Source organism: Canis lupus, chromosome 1, assembly GCF_048164855.1.
Source record: "Canis lupus baileyi chromosome 1, mCanLup2.hap1, whole genome shotgun sequence".
Taxonomy (NCBI): domain Eukaryota; kingdom Metazoa; phylum Chordata; class Mammalia; order Carnivora; family Canidae; genus Canis; species Canis lupus.
The window spans coordinates 83,165,664-83,185,908 of NC_132838.1; the positions used below are offsets into that span (position 1 = coordinate 83,165,664).

At 39.1% G+C, this 20,245-nt stretch overlaps 1 protein-coding gene and 1 long non-coding RNA gene across 12 annotated transcripts in view; one reads left to right on the forward strand and one right to left on the reverse strand.

Moving 5' to 3' along the window:
- Nucleotides 1-15,735, forward strand: part of LOC140639520 (uncharacterized) — a 79,727-nt gene extending 63,992 nt beyond the window's left edge. For 6 of the 9 annotated variants that reach the window (XR_012036214.1, XR_012036207.1, XR_012036206.1 and 3 more), the window contains 3 exons: nucleotides 10,110-10,355; nucleotides 11,963-13,140; nucleotides 15,622-15,735. This is a non-coding gene — a long non-coding RNA (uncharacterized lncRNA). The remainder of the gene's footprint in view (nucleotides 1-10,109; nucleotides 10,356-11,962; nucleotides 13,141-15,621) is intronic. The other 3 variants (XR_012036211.1, XR_012036213.1, XR_012036212.1) reach the window with 1 other exon arrangement.
- PCSK5 (proprotein convertase subtilisin/kexin type 5) overlaps nucleotides 1-20,245 on the reverse strand; it is a 457,779-nt gene that overhangs the window by 91,098 nt on the left and 346,436 nt on the right. For all 3 annotated transcript variants that reach the window (XM_072837738.1, XM_072837739.1, XM_072837740.1), the window contains exons 21-24: nucleotides 16,780-16,882; nucleotides 10,303-10,439; nucleotides 7,141-7,347; nucleotides 1,537-1,605 (exon numbers count right to left, since the gene is read on the reverse strand). In XM_072837738.1, coding sequence (XP_072693839.1) covers nucleotides 1,537-1,605; nucleotides 7,141-7,347; nucleotides 10,303-10,439; nucleotides 16,780-16,882 — 516 coding nt within the window. The remainder of the gene's footprint in view (nucleotides 1-1,536; nucleotides 1,606-7,140; nucleotides 7,348-10,302; nucleotides 10,440-16,779; nucleotides 16,883-20,245) is intronic.

Here is a 20,245-nt window from a genome sequence, read left to right on the forward strand (position 1 = left end):
AAATCTGATGGGCAAATATAGTTTGAAATAGGCAAAATGTGAAATCAAGATAGTCAAGACATTTATCCTTGCTCCATGAAAGAAATACCACCTCCTATAACTTTACAAAATACATTAGAATTTGCTTATCTTTCTAATTTTAGTACTTTTATTGCTTATGTTTTGGTCTATTTTTGCTTCCCAGAAAATTCACATTTTACCCTTAAATCACTTACTCTAAATGCTAACACTTAACTCTAAATGTCACACTTCTTGAGTGTGATTTCTTTATTATATTTTATTTTCCAGTAACATATGCCCCATTTCATAGTGGAAGATAATGGGAGAATGCTATTCAAGTTCCTAAAACCTCTGTTTTGTAGTTACAGATACTATAGAAAATATATTATTTCCAGGTAGGGCAGAGAGAACCCATTACAGCCATCAGATAAATTATAATTCATGTATAACATTTAAGAATTCAAGGAAATTCATTAGGTAAAGCCAATAAAAAGTCTACTTAATCCTGGCATAGCCTGACCTCTTGCAACCTCATGAGTGTTTGATGAAGCCTTGGCTTCACCAGGCAGCTTATTAGAAATGTAATTCTCAGGCCCTACCTAGATCTGTGAATTTGCATTTTGCAAATCTCCCATGGGATTTGTGTGCACATTAAAGTTTTAGAAGGAGGAGTTGACCAATATTAGAGAAACTCCATAAATAGAAATAACTCCATCAATCTTTAATTTACATTGGGTTTCCTTTCAAAGATCTACAGATCCAAATGCTAATTATTTTAAATATCTTGACTAAATTTGCATTAAGATACATTCTTGGAATCTGGTGGCCTCTCTATATTTCATTTTACATCCAATCCAGTGGTTCTGTATGATACAGACTGTCCCTTTCCTCCTATCCACAGAAAAGCAGGTATACATGGGGAGAAAGAGATCAGTGATTTGAATTAGAGAATTATGTGGAAGACTGACAAAGACAGTTTTTTTTTTGTTTTTTTTTTTTATGGTGGGGATCTCAACTCACTGTCAGCACATTGCTTTCTTCTCAAGGGTTGTCTTAGGCTTCAACCAGTGGAGCCATTTCTGCAAAGGAAAACTCCCAAAGTTGGGGGTTTCTGAATCACATGCCAAATGAGTTAGATTAACTAGGAATTTCTTTGCCTTTGAGCTTCTTTCTTCTACCACTGTCTCCTACCATCATCTCCATATTTGTGATATTGAGAAGCCAAGGAGAGGCCACATCCTATGCAACTGGAAAGATGGTTGCTGAGGGTATCCCCTGCCAGATTGCCAACAACTGGAGGAAAAGATGCCTGTACTTTCCTAAACTTGGGTTTCATGAAGATAAGTGACCTCTCCTTTGTCTCAAAAGGGAGCATCTCTCACCACGACCCTGTTTGCATGGGAGTGAGCCTACTTAATGGGTATCAGTGGTGACACCAGTGATGACAAATTCCTGTTGAAAAAATTAAGTTGTGTGGGAGAAAAGAAAAAAAAAAGGCTATTTAAATTCTTTAGGCAACAAAGAAAGGTGGCATACCCAAACTGCATCCCAGACATCCTTCTTCACAAGGCACGCACTCTTCATAGTCTGGGTCTTGGATTTGACCTATACAAGAGGAATGAGAAACAATTTCATTTTTGCTTAGTGGAGACACATTCATTGCTATGAAACTATATTGGTATGTAGCTTATTTTCTTCCCTTTCCCTTTTCTCAGAGACAACAAATTTTAATTATTTTAGCTGTTTCTTGTAGTTTTTACCCCTGAATCTCTAAATAACATGTTTATGATGCTACCTCTTGATTTTATTCTTATGCATTATCTGTAGTGGTCAAGATTAGCTTTGTTTCACCATAATCCCAACAAACACAGACATACTTTTCATCCTCCCAAATTATAAATTTTGCTAGATTAATATTCAGTATTTATGTTGTAATGATTATACTATTATTATTCATATTCTGATGACATTGGGGCTTTTATAGACTTTATTGTTTTCTCTTGCGCTACTATTTTCTGGCATCTTTGTTTTCTCAATATCTGTTCTTAATTCATCCTCAACTATATCACAAGTAGAAATCTTGCAGCTATTGCATTAGTATCTTATTTACTGTCATCCTGAGGATTCCTTTCATCCCTCTCCTCCTTTGGATGTCTCATTTTCTGGACTTTATGTTTGCTAATTTCTTGTTCTGATTTTTGGTGGAACATATCCTCTACAAGTAATTTTCCCAAGAAAGGATACATGGGAGTTAAAGTTTTGGAAAGCTTACATGATTGAAAATATTTCTACCCTCACACATGACTCATGGCTTGACTGAATTTAGGATTAAAAAGAAAAATAATTTCTTTTCTCAAAAGTTTGAAGTTTTTGTTCCATTTTTATATTTTAGTTTCCAGTATTGTTGAGAAGTTCAATGTCACTCTGATAGCCAATCCCTCTTGTATAACCTGCTATTTCCTGCTACAGGAAGTAGGAGTTTCTAAGATTTTCCTTTTGCAGAAAAAAAATCTATTTTCCAAATTCTTACAGTGATATGTCTTGATGTGTGTCTTTTAAAAATCCATTATGCTGGCATGCAGAAGGCTTGTTCAATGTGGAAATTCATGCCTTTCAGTTCTGGGGAAATTTTCTGGATTATTTCTTTGTTAATGTTCTCTATTCTGCTTTTGCTGTTCACTCTTTGAAAAACCTACATCATTTGAATTCCTGGGCTGACTCTTAATTTTTTTCCCTCTTCTTCATTTTCTACTTTTTCTTTTGGTTCTACTATCTCAGTCATTTTTAAGTTTTTATCTTTCTACCCCTTCTTCATTTCCATTCTTCTGTAATTGTTTTTTTAATTTTTGAAAAAATTAAAAAAAAATTTTATGTATTTGGGAGAGAGAGAGAACAAGTAGGGGCTGAGGGGCAGGGGAGAGAGAGAGAGAGAGAGAGAGAGAGAGAGAGAGAGAGAAGCACACTCCCTGCTGAGCAGAAAGCCCAATATGAGGCTTAATCCCTGGACCCAGGAATCATGACCTGAGCTGAAGGCAGATGCTTAACTAACTAAGCCACTCAGGTGGCCTCTATAATTGTTTTTACATATTTATTTATTTATTTGAGACAGCAAGAGAAAGAGAGAGAAAGAGAGAGAGAGAGAGAAGGAGAGAGAGCCAGAACGTGCACATGAGTTGGGGGAGGGCAGAAAGAGAGAATCCAGACTCCTAGCTGAGCACGGAACCTAACATGGGTTCAATCTCAGACCCATAAGATCTTGACCTGAACCAAAACCTAGAGTCTGATGCTTAATCGACTGAGCCACCCAGGCGCCCCTGCTTTTCTTCTATATATATTTTTTAATGTTTTCAAGATCACATTTTTGTTTTCTAAATATTCCTTTTAAATGTATTTTCAAATTATGTGTTTCAGGTATACATCATAATTTGATATCTGTATACGCTGCAAAGTAATCATTCTGAAAAATCCAGTTACCATCCATCACCCTATAATTGGCCCTCTTCAGCCCTTTCTCCCATCGCCATGCCTCCTTCTCTCAACCACCAGTCTGTTCTCTGTACTATGAGTTTGTTTTGTTTCTTAGATTCTATGTGTGAGTGAAATCATATGGTATTTGTCTTTCTCCTGACTTATTCCCCTAGCATAATGCTCTCCTAGTCCATTCATATTGTGAATGGCAACATTTTATTCTTTTTTTTTTTAAGATTTTACTTATTTATTAATGAGAGACACACAGAGAGAAAGAGAGAGGCAGAGACACAGGCTGAGGGAGAACAGGCTCCATGAAGGGAGCCTGACATGGGGCTCCATTCCAGGTCTCCAGGATCACAGCCTGGGCTGAAGGCGGTGCTAAAACACTGAGCCACGTGGGCTGCCCTTATTCTTTTTTTTCTTAAGGATCAACTTTATTCATTCACCTGTTGGTGAACATTTAGATTGTTTCAGTTTTTTGGCTTTTGTAAAAACTGGAGCGATGAACACAGGGATGCATATATGCTTTCAAATTAGTGTACTCCTATTTTTCAGATAAAAACCCTGTAGTGGAGTAACTGGATCATATGATAGTTTTATTCTTAATTTTTTGAGGAATATCCCTATGTTTTCCATAGTGACTACATCAACTTACATTTCCACTAACAGTGTACGAGGTTTTCTTTTTTTCTGCATTCTCTCCAACACTTGTTATTTCTTGTCTTTTTGATAATAGCCATTCTAACAGTTATGAGGCGATATCTCATTGTGGTTTTGATTTATGTTTCTCTGAAAATTTAGTGATGCTGAACATCTTTTCATGTCCTCATTGGCCATCTGTCTGTTGTCTTTGGACAAGTATCTCCTCAGACTCTGCCCATTTTTAAATTGGTTTATTTGTTCTTTGTCTTGAGTTGTATTAGTTCCTTATATATTTTGAATATTAACCCTCTATTGGATGCATATGACTTGCAAATATCTTCTCCCATTCAGTAGATGGGCTTTTTGTTTTGATAATCATTTTCCTTTGCTGTGCAAAACCTTTTTAATTTGATGTAGTCCCATTTGCTTATTTTTGTTTCTTTTTCTCTTGCCTTTGGGGTGTGATTCGTAAAACCATTGTTAAGACTGATGTCAAAGAGCTTACTATTTACATCTTCCTCTAGGAATGCTATGGTTTCACGTCTTAAATTCAAGTCTTTAATCCATTTTGAGTTAAATTTTGTGTATAGTGTAATAAAGTGGTCCACATTCATTCTTTTGTTTGTAGCTCACAAGTTCTCTCAGCATCATCTATTAAAGACTAGCCTTTCTCCACTATGTTCTTGGCTCTTTTGTCATAAGTTAATTGTCCATATATGTGTGGGTTTATTTTGGGGCTCTCAATTCTGTTCTATAGATCTATATGTCAGTTTTTTGTGTGTGTCAGTACCATCTATTTTGATTACTATAGCTTTGTAATATAGTTCAAAAAAAGGGTTATGATACTTCCAGTTTTTTTGTTCTTTCTTAAGATCACTCTGGCTATTCAGTATCTTTTGTGGTTCCATATAAGTTTTAAAATTATTTATTTAAGTTCTATGAAATCTGCCATTGAAATTTTGATAGGAATTATATTCAATCTATAGATTGCTTTGGGTAGTATGGACATTTTAATAGTATTAATTCTTCCAATTCATGAACACAGAATTTATGTCTTCGATTTATTTCATCACAGTCTTATAGTTTTCAGTGTACAGGTCTTTTCTCTTCTTGGTTGGATTTTTTTCCCTAGATATTTGATTCTGATTGATATAATTGTAACTGCACTTAAGTTTTCTTAATTTCTTTTTCTGATAGTTTGTTATTAATGTATAGAATGCCACAGATTTCTATGTATTGATTTTTTATCCTACAACTTGACTGAATTCATTTATTCTATCAGTTTCTTTTTATTGAATTTTTAGGGTTTTCTATATATAGTATCATGTAGTCTGCAAATAGTGACAGTTTTAGTTATTCATTTTTAATTTGAATGCCTTTTATTTTTTTTCCTTGCATAACTGGTTGGAAATTTTTTGCTTTCAGCAGTTGGAATATGTCACACCACTCCTTTCTAGCCTGCCTATAAAGTTTCTGCTGAAAAATTTGCTAATAGGCTTATGAGTTTTCCCTTGTATATTAAATAGTTTTTCTGTACCTGCATTTGAGATTCTCTTTTTAATTTTTACCATTTTAATTGTATATCTTGGTGTGGTTTTCTTTGGCTTCATCGTATTTGGAACTCTCTGGGATTCTGGGGCCTAAATGTCTGTTTCCTCCCCCAGATTAAAGACATTTTTAGCCACAATTTCTTTGTATATTTTTTCTGTGTCTTGATGTGTCTCTCTCTTTTAAAAAAAATATTTTACTTATTTTAGAGAGAAAGAGAGTGCATGTGAGTAGGTGGAGGAGCAGAGGGGGAGGGAGAGGGAATCTGAAGCAGAGTCCACACTTAGCATGGAGCCTGATGTAGGGCTTGATCTCATGACCATGAGACCATGACCTGAGCCAAAACCAAGTGTTGAGTGCTTAACCAATTGAATCACCCAGGTGCCCCTTGATGTGTCTCTTTTATCTTTTGTTGTAGAGGTGTTGTTTATCTATTTTTCATGTCCTTTTTTGGGGAAAATTATTCTTCATGTAGCTATAAAATTGTTGTATCTGTAGGAGGAGATGAGTTCAAAGTCTTTTTACACCACCACCTTGAATTCTTCTTATATCTTTCCATTAATTTAATAGATTGGATCAGCTTGATTGGTACAAATAAAACAAGTTGGACTATATGCCATGCAACTAGTTTTGACATCAAACTGGTAGATTTTATTTATTAAGAAAATAAGTTCTAAAAAAATAAATAAGTTCTGCTTCTGGGAATGTGGAATTGGGTATATAAATGAACAGATTCTGTCTTTAAATCTGCCTTCTGAAATTATTGTTTTAAATTTTAAATCCTATGCAACATTAGTAAACATAAAGTAGAAAATGGAATAAGTCTCTTAATTATTCTAGAAACATCTTGTAACTCTTTTTAGCACCAGACCAGGCATAATTCTTATACAGATCAGAGAAAGTCTTACATGGAAAAGAACAAAAACTATAAGCTTTGTTTTTTTAATCTCCCTTTTTCCATGTAAGATAAGGAATTGGGCAATAGCAATAACACATATGATTTGCAACATTTAATATTTTCCAGTAGCTTTAGGTAGGCTTATTTCATTGACTTTTCACAGCAACCATCTTGGTGCAATGCTCACCCTTTCACACACGAAGAAAAAAGGCATAGAGAAATTAGATTGATATTGCATGGGTCTCATAACTAGTAACTGGAAAGGAGAAAATTGTTGGTCAGGACCTTCAGATTTTAATTTTATTTTCTCTCCACTATACCCTGCCCACAAACCCTTCATTCAATATTAATTCCTCTGTGATTAGCTGCATTCCTATGTCTCTTGAATGTGAAGAGACCCAGAGGATGATATGTGGAGGAAGAGAGAAGAAAAGCCATCACTGTCCCCACTGGACATACGGTCACATGAAGTCATCCCAGGTGCCAAAGTTAAAGCCAAGAGGTCAATTCAAATCTCCATCCAGGGGGCTAGCTCCTCATACTACCTCCTGGTATAAGACAATGGACCATAGCAGCCTTACCTTGTCCACACTGCAGCTTCTGGCAGGTATGGTTGGTGGGCACTACGAAGTAGCCACTCATGCATCGTATACAGATGTGTGCACTGTGGCAAAGCTCACAGTTGTCTGAGCAGGGTAGGCAGGTGTGCCCCTCGGCAGGGTAGTGGCCTGCTGGGCAGCTCTCCCAACATTCCCCCTGATATAAGAAGCGCTCCTGGCCCTGGTTGTCTGAACAGATAGAGAGGCAACAAAAACAAGTAAAATGTACAAAGTTAACTGTGAAGCTAATACAACCTAAGATATTTTATTAAAAAAAAAAAGATGTAACAAAGTGTTTTGGCTGCTAGGGGATCAGGAATATAAGAATGCATTTAACAAAAAGTAGAATATATATATATATATATATATGTAATATATATATATTATATATGTATATACGTACACACTTATGGTTGAAAAGTTTTCCTTGCAGGGAATAATTTTTGAATATTTTGTATCTGAGTGAGTAGAGACTACCATCTGGGATGTCACTGCAAAAGCAAAAACCACGCTCTGTGGATAAATATGAGTCAAAAAGTGTTTAGCTTTCCCAAGGGCTCCTTTAGGTATCTGTGGAAGCTCTCAGACTTGGGAGCTATAGAGACCCTATGAGAATAAACAAATGCTTACTAATAGAACCACTTTTGTAAGAGTGCAGTCTTTTAGATGATTTTGAATTCTGTTATCAAAATCACACGCTTGTATTAACTGTCCAAAAGTCTAAATTTTTGCATTGTTGCCAACTCCTACCATGACAGCATATCGAAGTGCTAGACCAAGCACACCTTTTTGACTCCTTAAATGGTTTTTTGAAGGTCCTGAGCTTCTGTCAGCATTGGAGACTACATGGAAATAATTAGCAATATGTTGAATATGAGACTATGGGAATTTGCTTTTGGAGGGAATAGAAAATTCTAACCAATTATAAACTCACAATTAATGAAAAAGGATTATAATCAGTTTATATGTACATAAAACAAGATTAACCAGATGTGTAACCCTCATCCTACTGCAGTTTTTGTTTGTGTTGAGTGTGTATCCATCTTCTCTGTATCAAGCCTCCCATACGCTCCTGCCTCTGCAGAATAGCTGACCTATGTTACCCAAAATAACTGGCACTAGTGTTCACTCGTGATATACCACATGAAGATCCAGAACCATTGACCTTCAAGGTGCAAGGCAGCTGCATCTGTGGATGAAGATATCACTAACCCCATGTTGCAAGTGTAGAATCTTAACATCAGTACAATAGATCGAACGACACAAAATCGCTGACAGTCAAGTATTTTTGTGTCCATAAACTTGGCACTCTCAAATTATCTAACTTGATATATGTCTGTAATTAAGCCCCTAGTTCAAATCCAATTTAAAATTTACACCCTTGGATTATGGGCTCTGAAGCTATCTCTTTCCTTTTTGTGATTTCAAACCAGAAAGTCTGCTGGTTTGTTCCCATGGGACAATGCAAGTAAAGAGGACTTCCAGAGGGTCGTGCAAAAGAGTGTCTGCCCTCTCCAAGTCTGAGCTGGAAGAACATTAACCTTTAAGGGAAAGAGAGGGTATGGGAGGATGTAATGCACATTTGGAGATTCTACAGCCACAGGTTGATATGCAGCACAAACCCCTGCTCTGGTGGAACATGGAATCTTGGCACCACACAAGGGTCAACCTTCCAAGCCGTGTTCTTCTCAGATGCTTTATGAAACCCTAGCAAACCCCATTTCCACCAAGACCCATTCAGAAAAGATCCTATTTATCAGGGGACCAAACTTCTCAGATATAGGCAGGAAGATTTGAGGAGAACAGTGAGAAGCTACTCCCTTTTCCATTCAGCAGCTGCTGTCCATTCTCTATACCCCCATATATCACCTCAGGATCCAGAGGCTTAGAACAGCCCAGCATATACTGAGTATATACTGAGTTTTAAATGCAGATTTGTTGCATGAATGCATGAGTGGCTAAGGGCATTAATACTTAGCAATATTCCTTTTTTTCTAACATATCCAACTGGATCACCAATATAAAAATTAACAGTGATAGGTTCAGATATCAGAAGAAGTATTCTCAAATCCCACTTGTATTGTTCAGACATGGCTTTATTATTTGAACCACTTTGGGTATTACAATTTGGGTTTAAAAAACAGTTATGGATGGTCTTGGTATTTAAGATACATGACCGTTTAAAGGAGTTAACTTAGATACCTTGATCATGAGCGGCTTTGAGCTAGAGAGATTCACATGCCCACAGGAGCAAGTAGATACAAACAATAACAGTGATAGTAGTAGCAGTAGTAAGGGTAGTAGTGAATATTTATTGATTACTTCTTATGTCCCCAGCCCTGTTTAAATGCTTTATTATTTTATCTCATTTACCCTCATTTCATTTTCATAATCTTAAAAGCAGAGAAAACAAAACAGGATAAAACAAAAACAAACAAACAAAAAAACAAACCACCAAGGTTTTTCTTTGTAGTTCTCCAATTTTTAAATTTGGCTCAAGCGGTAAAAACGTCAAATAAAATATGAATCTGACCCACATGAGCTCAAAGTGGGGGACATACATATGAGGGGAGGTTGGAAAGGGATTCAACGGTCAAACTGCAGAGGACATTTGAGATCATGGAATATAATCCAATGACAGCAGAACCTTGAATTGTTAAAGCTGAGACAAAAAAGTAATATTTTTGTATTGAAACAATTCCTTTGTTCCTACAGGAGGGCTCTGACAACTTCTAAAAGGCATAGCTCAGGGCTGAGGAGACCTTGACACAGCTTCTATTTTGATATTTCTCTTAAAGACTGAATGTGTCTCCCTTAACATCCTCGCTTTTCACTTTCGCCTCAACAAATCTTAGCTTTACTGACAGTCACATGTCTGACATCATGTCTGAATGACCTTTCTTTCTCCTTCTCCATAAAGACATCTCTTAGCTTCTCTCTCAACTCCTTAGGGGCAGTGAGTCTGTGCCTGCAATAATGTGAATTCGTTTCCTGACAAGAAGCAGAAATTTCAAGGTTATACACACTCTCCAGTGAACAGCTGTCTGATATCAACTCCTTGTCCCCAGAGTTGAAGCTTCTGAGTCAAACCAGTGGGGGAACAGGTTTGAAGAAAGGAAGAAGAGAACAGCCAGACTTCCTCACCTACTCCACAGGAAGTGCAGTTGGAAGGCTCATTTCCTTGGCATTCTTGGCAGGTATAATGGCATAGATGGCATTGGTTCTGAAATTCAAATTTCCCGGAGGGACATTTGAAAACACAGCGGCCTTTGTCAAGAATCCTAGAGGAAGAGCAGATTTCAGAGTTTGTAAGGGTGACTTTCTGGAATGGCTGTAAGTATTAGAACATGTGGTGTTCATGTTTCACTGCACAGACTTGATTTCGTTGTTCCAGAAACCAGGAGGATGTCTGGGACTGATCATCTTAGAACATGTGGACTATTAGTCACGTACCCATCCTTGGCCCAAGGTTTGGACCCAACAGCAGGCGTGCCAGAAACTGGCTCAAGATGCAGTCTTGATTCTGATTCCAAATAAACTAACCAGTGCCTGCAGGGATTAAACCCATATTGTGGGCCCTAGCCAAACATAGTTCACAGTCAGATGGAGGTCTTTAAGCTTTCAAGACACTAAATAGGACTCTGAATCCAGAGGCCTTGGAGAAAATATTCTTCCTTTGGTTATCAGCAGGTGCACACTTTACAAGGGAAATGTCAACATCAAGGGCTCTCAAAAGGATAGAATGAAGCACTGTCCTGTAGCTCGCAGCCCTACTTATAAACTTGCCCTGTGCATATGGCGAGTAACCTGTATACTCTGATTTTGAGCATCATTTTTGCAAGTGCTTCCTGATGTATAAAGTACCAACTTATTTAATCTCTCTTGCAAACACCCACAAGGACACCCCAGATGAGTTAGTGTGTGGGCTTCTAAAACCTTTGATTTTATACACATAAAATACGTATCATAATGTTACTGTTAACATGTTCATAGTTTTGCTTCTTTTCATCCTTGCAAAGTAGTCCCAAGAACAAATGTGAGTAAGTAAATCATACCCAAGAACTTTGCTCAGAAAAATACAAAATGTTTACCAAGTCTAAAAGTCCGATAGGTAATGCAGATAGATGAAGTGAGCTGTGGATCTCCACCTCCAGAGTTTCTAATTCAGCAAGTCTTTGGGGGAGAGAGCTGAGAATTTGTATTTTTTAAGTTCCTGGGTGATGCTCATGCTGCTGGTCGAGGGAACACATTTTGAGAACTGCTGTTCTGCCTTCTGCTCACTGATTGTATGGATTACTGTGGAATTTGCTAAATGAATTCCAAGTTAACACAGGTGGTGCCAAATTGGGTCTGTTCGAGTTTCCCTACAGTAGTAGTGATCATATCAGTTGTGAGGCTAACTGACCATGTAGCATACATATGTCCCCAAGGACGTCTCTTAGTGTCCAGGCCTGAGAGAGCAGAGGGCCTGTCAGCAAAGGTAGGGCTCCTTTCTCTCTCTACCACTTCTCTCCACCCAACCTGGATATCCCATGGAAAGTCAGATGTAGGCCTGAGGTGCACTGGCATGTCTGAATCCCATTGTTCAGAGCCAGCCCTGAACTGGGGATGGGCCATTTCAGTCACAGGGTTGGAGGAAGTTGGAACGGGAGCAAGGCATCCTGAAGAGTATGCTGCTTGCTATCTTCCATCTTGTCTCCACACCCTGAAAGTCTGTGTCATTTGCATCTGTTGGAAACAACGGGATTAAAGCCAACAACATAAGACAGACAGCCATCTCATTCTTGCATTCTCTGCCCTTCAGGTTCTGGTCACCACATCAAGTACCACTGGAGTGAACAATCCTTTTGGCCCACTGCAGAGCGTGGAGTCCCAGCCCTAAGGAGACACGTATGCACATCTGGTTGTCCATGTCAAAACAGATCCCCTGTGCCATGGTGCATAATGAGAAGGCTGTGCTCCCAGCCCAGACTTTTAGTTGATGGCACTAATGCCTACTGGGAATATCCCAGCCCCACCCTGGCTCCGGTTTCTGAGCTAGGAGATTTTTCAAGGAATCATTTGGATGTGACTAGTTAAAAAAACAAAAATCGCCCTTTAAAAAAAAACTGCGTAAAAGCTTTCTGAAGTCTCTAAACAAGGAAGCTACTAGATGCTCTGCTGGAAGGAAGAATGGGAATGTTTATTGGTGAGGGCTCCTTTTTTTCCCTCTAAATTCAGTTGAAAAGGGAATGAAAAGTAAATCATCACTTTTGCCTTTTATAGGAAGAGATGAATTTGTTTAGGGGGGATATCATTTCTCTTGGGAGAGGTGATCTAATACTCTCACTGATGGGAACCATTTAGAAGCATCCACAAAGTGGGGGTGGCAGACTGGGGGGTGAAGCCGATGGTGTAATACTTTTGTGTTTATATATGGATGGGGCTGCCTTTCTTACTTGAGTGCTTGATTTTAAGAAAATATCAAGCACATAATTGTGCTTTAAACCACCTCCCTTCATATCTACCCTAAGGAAAGCATAGGTGAAGTACATTGTTTTTTGTAAGAATGTGATTCTTTCTAGAGCTCAAGAAAGAGAAGGAACACAGTCATGCTTTGGTAAAGGCACTGAATTACATCATCCCCTGCATGCTTATCCCCCTCTAGGAAAATTGCTAAGGAACTTGAGAAATTTCAAGTGACTTGATTTCCACTGACACTAACATATCTTCTCTAGTGGAAGAGGATAGATGCTTTGCTCTGGGCTCCATGGGGTTGAGGACAATTTCCTATAAAGCCAACTCCAGCCATCTCTAGGATTGCTAGTCATCCAGTTGGGACTTCTGAGAAATTGGAAAAGCTAATCTCTGCAGGGGAGGCATGTCTTCCCCCAAGTTATGCATGCTCTTTGCCTTTTCATAAGCAATGAACCATTCCAGTTCCAACAGGGCTTATGGAAAGGAAGAAGTCAGCAATATCAAGTGCTAAAGAGCTGGACAGAGGTAATGTTCTCAACATTGGCACTAAATTTTCTAGACATCCCAGTGTGTGTGTGTGTGTGTGTGTGTGTGTGTGTGTGTGATACAAACTGGAACAGAAGAGATGGCAAGTCAGGATTATTGGATCCTCTGCTGATTGTTGGTTTGGCCTAAATAAGCCATCACAAGGCACAAAATTTAATGGCTTAGTACTTTAATATTAAAACAGAATGAAATCTGGCAAAAAGTCTTTTTCTCTCCTGACTTCATTGAAATAGATCAAATAAAACATTTGAGGGTGGGTCAGAACAGAGGTAGCTTCTAATGCTTTTAATCTAATGCTTTTAGTCATAGAGTTCACTGACTCTATGACTCCTTCAGGACTGGGTTGGGAAACCAGCTTGGGCCAGGAAGACCATGAGGACCACGAGGACCATGAGGATCATGGCATTGCAGGGCTATGCATGTTAGATAGAAGTGCCAAAGGAACCTCTTGCTTCCTCCAAGTTTTTAATTGTCTCTAAGGAGCTAAACCCAAGGATTTATGGAAATGTAAAGAGAGAACTAGAATACAAAGAGAAAGCTTCCTAAAGTTTGATTTTCTGTAAAACAAGTTCAGGGTTACATTATTTTTTAAAAATCTTATTAAGGAAAAAATTAAATATACACAAAATAAACACATATACAAGATACAACAGTACCCTGTTCCCTGTACTCATCTTTCAGCTGCAACAATTTCAGTATGTGGCCAATCTTATTTATATCCCCACCAATTTACTTCCCTCCCATATTATTTTGAAGTAAACCTATAAGTTAAATATGAACACTCTTTTCCTAGATAAAAACTCTTTTAGAGATGATTTTTTTTCTTATAGGACTAGAGATATTCAGAAGCTTAAGACTCAGAAGAAACTCGGACAAACCAACTGACCCGGTTATTCTGTCTCCTTATCCTTGCTTCAGATCCATTTATTGTCACTCTCTGTCCTGCTGTGTCCTTGAAATGTGCCCACTAGAAAATGCCTCCCCATGCTTACTTCCCTCACTTGTAAGTGGTGTTTCCCATTGGCCTCGTTAGTTTGAGACAGGGAAAATGCCAGCAGATCTGAAGGAGAGACAGATTGGGGGTATTTATTCCTCCTGGAGCTGCAATTCTGCTTTCTTCTTCAATGGTTCTGGAGTGGATGTGTCCCCTACAACTCCAGTTTCTATCAGGCATCCCCTCTTCTGGGTTGCAGTTTTTGCTTCAGGCCTAGGGTATTAAAGCTGTCCCACCTTTGCTTGTCCCTTAGTGCTTCGCCATATCTTGACCTTGACTTCCTAAGCTACCTATAAAAATTCATGGACCTTGCACCTAACTCAGAGCCGGACCTAAAGCAGGTGCAAGACCATCTGATTCCACTCAAGGAAAAGGATCTGATTCCACTCAAGAAAATGCTTTGGAAAATACTTAAGAAAAATACGTTGCTGCCCTTTTAATAGGTCAACACCAGCATCTTTCAAAATAGTTTTAATTCCTCATCTTCTCAACCCTGTTTTAGGGGTTGAGGGGAAGATGCAGATTAAAAAGTCAGAGGGCACTGAGGGAGGCACTTGATGGGATGAGCACTGGGTGTTATGCTATATGTTGGCAAATTGAACTCCAATAAAATAAATAAATAAATAGAAATTTAAAAGTCAGGTAGTTGCCATGATATGATGCCCTTTCTTGGACATATTTGCAAGTAATTTTCATCAAGGAAGAGAGATTAGTGAAACAGAGCACTCAGAGAAATGAGAAGAAAATTCTTCTTAGGAAATAAGATTTCCTTAGGAGGACACATGAGTTCAAGATCCATGAACATGCTTTTCTTTCTTTAAAAGGTAAATCATTAAATAAAAAAATTAAAAAATAAATAAATAAATAAATAAATAAATAAATAAAAAATAAAAGGTAAATCATGAGCTGCTTAAGCCAGTTATACTTCTCCAATGGCCCAGGAACTATATCTCTGGTCTTTGTGTACCAATGGGCTTCAGTTTTGTTAATGGCTGCTTATAGTAATAGAGGGTTTTTTTTCTCATTTTTGATGAGGCTGGGACAATCATGACTTCTGCAATATACACTGGATGATGGTAGCTGCCTTAGTAAACAAATGCTAATAAGTTCCCTTAGTTCAAAGATGTCCAAACATGCAGTAGAACTTTATTGTTGATATGGTGAGGAGTTAGGAGAAACAGGACTCATATTCAGAATGATGTTTGTAACTAAGAGTATGTTCTGAAGCTGCTTTGCAAATCCAATATTTAGAGGCATAGATATCTAAAAGAGACACTGGGAAAATGTTACCACAGCTGGCATGGCCAATTCTTAAGACTGTTCTTTGGTGTCCATCTCCCTTCCTCCCTCCATCTCTTCCTTTCTTCTTTCTCTTCCTGAGGGAGCTATTTGGAGAGCCAAGCCCATGATTTCAATTACACACTTTATCATTTCTTTTTTTTATTATTTTTATTTATTTATGATAGGCACACAGTGAGAGAGAGAGAGAGGCAGAGACACAGGCAGAGGGAGAAGCAGGCTCCATGCACCGGGAGCCCGACGTGGGATTCGATCCCGGATCTCCAGGATTGCACCCTGGGCCAAAGGCAGGTGCTAAACCACTGCACCACCCAGGGATCCCTCATTTCTTGAATTATTACTATGCATTGATCACTGTGGGGTAATGGGAACAGGGAGACAAATACAACCACAGTTCCTGCTCAGGATATTAGAGTCCTGAGGAAGAATTAGATGAAAAGAATGTTGTACAAAGCAGAGGCAGTGTCCATCCTAGAGATTCACCTGCCACTGAAGCAGCCTCATCATACTGGTCTTGAGAGAGACTGCTTCCTATGTATCTAGCAGAGCAGTGATGGGGCTATTCATTCAAATATTCAGTCAGCCAGCAAATATTAAGTGCTCCAATCAGAGGAGTGTTGACTAAAAATGCAACAGGCCTCCAACTCTCTATGCTAGAAATTCCCAGTGTAAAAAAAAAAAATAGAAATTCCCAGTGTATTAGCAAATTCTCATTACTTTCAGATACTTGTTATTTCCCCATTCGTTCGGCTACCATTTATTGGATACCTACTATTTTCCTTGTGCTGTGATAGGCAATGGAAATAAAAAGATGAGTATTTCAAGGGGCTTATAGTAATATAGCCCCTTTATAGCCATATAGAGATTTGTAAATTGATGTTTTAAAATGTCACAGGTGCTCTTATGGAAATTTATACAGAGCACAGAGGAACAAAGAGAAGGTTAATCCTGGGAAGAGGCCAAAATGTCCTCTTAGAACAGTTCACCCTTGAACTGACTCTAGAAATATGAGTAGATATTTGATAAGCAGATGGAGATGATGGGTGTGTGAGAGGGGATACAATTGCAGGCATCAAAGGTACCATTATTTTCATTGATGAGAAAGTCCCTCTTGTGTCCAGGAAACTGATTCTTGCAGAGGGTATAGGGCATCATGGGGAGAAGATGCTATAGAGGTGAGTGGTGGCTAGACCATGGTACGTTTTGGAGTTTGGTTCTTTTTCTCTGCAGGACCAAGGGGATGTCTTTAAGGTGGTGAACACCTCTGCTCTCCATACTGCCACCCATGAGTTCCCAACCACAGGAGATACTGAGAGGCCACTCACCTTGTGATGGGGCAGCTAGTGCAGTCTTCCTGAGTTGGCCCCCAGCACGTGGCACACGAGGCTTCACAGATCTGGCAGTGGCCATGCTCATCATTGTATTCTCCTAGGGAACAAAATCCAGTTGTTTACTTCATTTCTACATGGCAGTGCTGCTTGGGCTGTCAGTCTGAGAGCAGCCAGATCTCTCTGTGGCTGCCTGAAAGCAATGGAAATAACACAGCGAGGAGACCTTGAATGGCTTCAGTTGTTGGTCCTAAATCCTGACCTTCCAATAACAACTGCTCTTCTCCCAAGGGCCTTGGAAGTTGGATCCTCAAAAAGTTATGAGGCAATGACATAATTTTGGATCTAGTCAACATGTGTTACAGATTTTATAAGTAGAGAGAGGCCAAGGGGGGCTTTTTACGGGACCCCTTTACTGATCTCTTTCTGATTTTCCTGCTAAAGGTTGAGGGTTCTTGGACCTCAGAGACCCCAGTTATAGCCTTGGTTCAAGTCAAGCAACAAGCAGGACCCACCCACAATTCTGAGGGTATTGTTACTAGTTCAGAGGGGGTGTCTAAGCTTGACTAACATTTGACAGATGTGAGCTGCCTCTTGTCCTGAAAGAATAACTAAACTAACAGTGAAGAGATAGCCAGAGAATTCTTCATTTAATTGGAAGGTTTATCTTTCACAAGGAAAAACACATAGGAAGCCTTTCTACAGAAGCAAGTCCAGCCTCATGAGCTCCTTATGAACATTTAAGAAATTACTTTCATAGTAAAGATGGAAGAGACAGGCCAACCTTTTTGAAGGTGATAATCCAGTGATAAAAACCAATGATGGGTCTCTACTCATTGAATTCAATCCTCTACTCATACTACACATGTCCTCTCCTCCCATTGTCCTAAAGAAATCAACAAGTTTCATCAGTATGATCCAAAGGGCCACTCTGTATGGTTTGGAAACAGATCATGCTCAGAAAATATAGTTTCAGATTTCAGCAGAATCACCCCACCCCATGTAAGTATGCCTGAACATTACCAATCTGAGATCCAGCTAGAATATTGAGATAGTAGTTACTTACCCATGGTTTAACCAAGTCATCTTACTGAAACTCTAAGATTTGCTGCCTGATTTATTGCAGTTGTTTTGAAGCATGGAAACATAGACTTGATTGGTGAGAAATGGAGGGAAATCCACCCCTCTGCATTGTCCCATTGCTTTACTGAACTAGTGCAGTTGGGTGAGGTAAACCTTATATACATAAATCTTCCCCTTGCGCTAAACCACAAAAATGAAAATGAAGAGGTAGGAGTTTATCCTTACATACAGAAAAAGCCTTTGATGTAGCGTTATTCTATTAGTTTTGTTAACTAAAGGGGAAAGTACATATTCAGAGCAATGCAATTACCTAAGGGTGGCACACCTTGTGTATTCTAGACTCTGCTTTTCTTTGTCTTCCAAGTTGTTGCCAGGGAGTCTAATATATAACTTTTAGAATGGAACCATGGTTTTTAGCTTGGGAGCGACTCCCAGGAGCCTGAGGCCCAAAACTGTACCCAACGGAGGCAAAGAATGTAGATGAGTAAATTGCTCACTGCACAAGGTGACTGGCCCAATGATCAAGTAGAGGCAGAAATCCAGCCCAGGGTCACCTCACCAAGCCATGCACTCTGGTGTTGGCTGCCTCTGTTTCTGTAGGGGATGCCTTTTATTAATTCACATAAAGGAATTAGAATGGACTGGATGCATTCATGGTAATCAGAAAAAAAGCTTGGTTTCCAAGGCAGAAAAAGGCTAGAACTTCTCTCTAGTAGGAGTGGGAGATTTCAAGTTAACCCTGCCACTCAATATAGGCATCATATTTATGCGGTCTTTTATTTATTCAGGTTCCCCATTCTACTTCTTAATGATTGCCTTTGTTGTAATCTCTTCCATTTTTGTCACAGTGTGACCTTTGCCACAACCAACTGAGCAGTAATTTTCAGTCCGGACATTAACAAGATAAAGAGCAGAGGACCTCGAAAGACCTGGTAGGAAGAAGTAGATCTTGCCTACATTGCCAATGCTGATAATTTGTGTTTATGGAGTTGGATGATAGCTATATATCTTTCAAAAGGTGTGTGCTGGGATCCCTGGGTGGCGCAGCGGTTTGGCACCTGCCTTTGGCCCAGGGCGGATCCTGGAGACCCGGGATCGAATCCCACGTCGGGCTCCCGGTGCATGGAGCCTGCTTCTCCCTCTGCCTTTCTCTCTCTTTGTGTGATTATCATAAAAAATTTAAAAAAATATAAAAAAAAAAAAGGTGTGTGCTGAGCGGGACAGGACTGAAAGATGGTTACGCAGAAGCTTTGAACCCCAAAGAAAGTGTACTCTAGAGAAATGTAGGATCATAGATTCTTCATTCATTCATTCCATGGATATTTTTTGAACAGCAGTACACTAGGTACCAGGTGAAATTTAGAGATATACAAACTGAAAAGATCCTGCTCTTGAGTTCTCAAAGATTTTGGAGAATGATTTGTAAAGAAGGAATTCAAATACTAACCAGGAGACTCTGACTTCCTTGAAGAGTCTAGATTAGAACAGAAAAGCAAGGGCATACACCCGACTCTCTGCTAGACCTAGAAGTAATGACTGTTACTTTGCCTTGGTGTGCATGCCAATAGGAACTGACACAGTGGTTTGGTTTTCCTAACTCCTGATATCCATCTACCTTAATCTCCATGGTGTCTTAGATCCCCTGTTAGGGTAGGATTTAAGCTAAATGCACCTTGCTCTGCTAAATCGAATGCTATTTAGATGGTCCTGAGAGTGATTCCATATCTATACCTGAATTGTCCTTTGTAATCACAGAGGATACATGGCTAGGTCAAGCAAGTGTTATTCAGATAGTACTGGGAACATTTTAGATTCTCTGTATCTTCTTTGCCTCCTCATTGGCTTCCATAAGCCAGTAGGTGGCACTGATACCTTGGCTTTGTACTTGATCTGTACTGGCCTCTAGGGGCACTCAGAAAGTACCACCTTAGATATAATCATCACCTGAAATAGCCCCTTTTTTGAGATTTCAAATAACACCTCCAAAATACCCACTCTGACTTTAGCCCACCCTGTTGGATCACCCTTTCACTCATCAGTCCAGTTGCCTCTTGCATTTCTTACCGGGGCTAGGCCTAAACTTCCCAAAACTCAAGTTCTACTTATTCTTTTTCAGAAGGTGACTTCACTACCTAATTTGCTGATAAGGTACTGAGTTTCTCCAGCATTCTTTTTCTCAACGCCAAAATTTGTCTCTTTTCTGAGATTGTTCATTTGTCTCCTCTCTATGGAAGGTACATTGCTCCTGGTCATTGTTGGCTGTCCATTTAATGCTCTGGATATTTTTTCAGGATGGTTCTCTACCAGTCTCTTTGTCTTCAATCATTTCTTTACATCTCCCGTCATCCTCTGATCTACAAAAGTTCTCCCTAACCCAAGA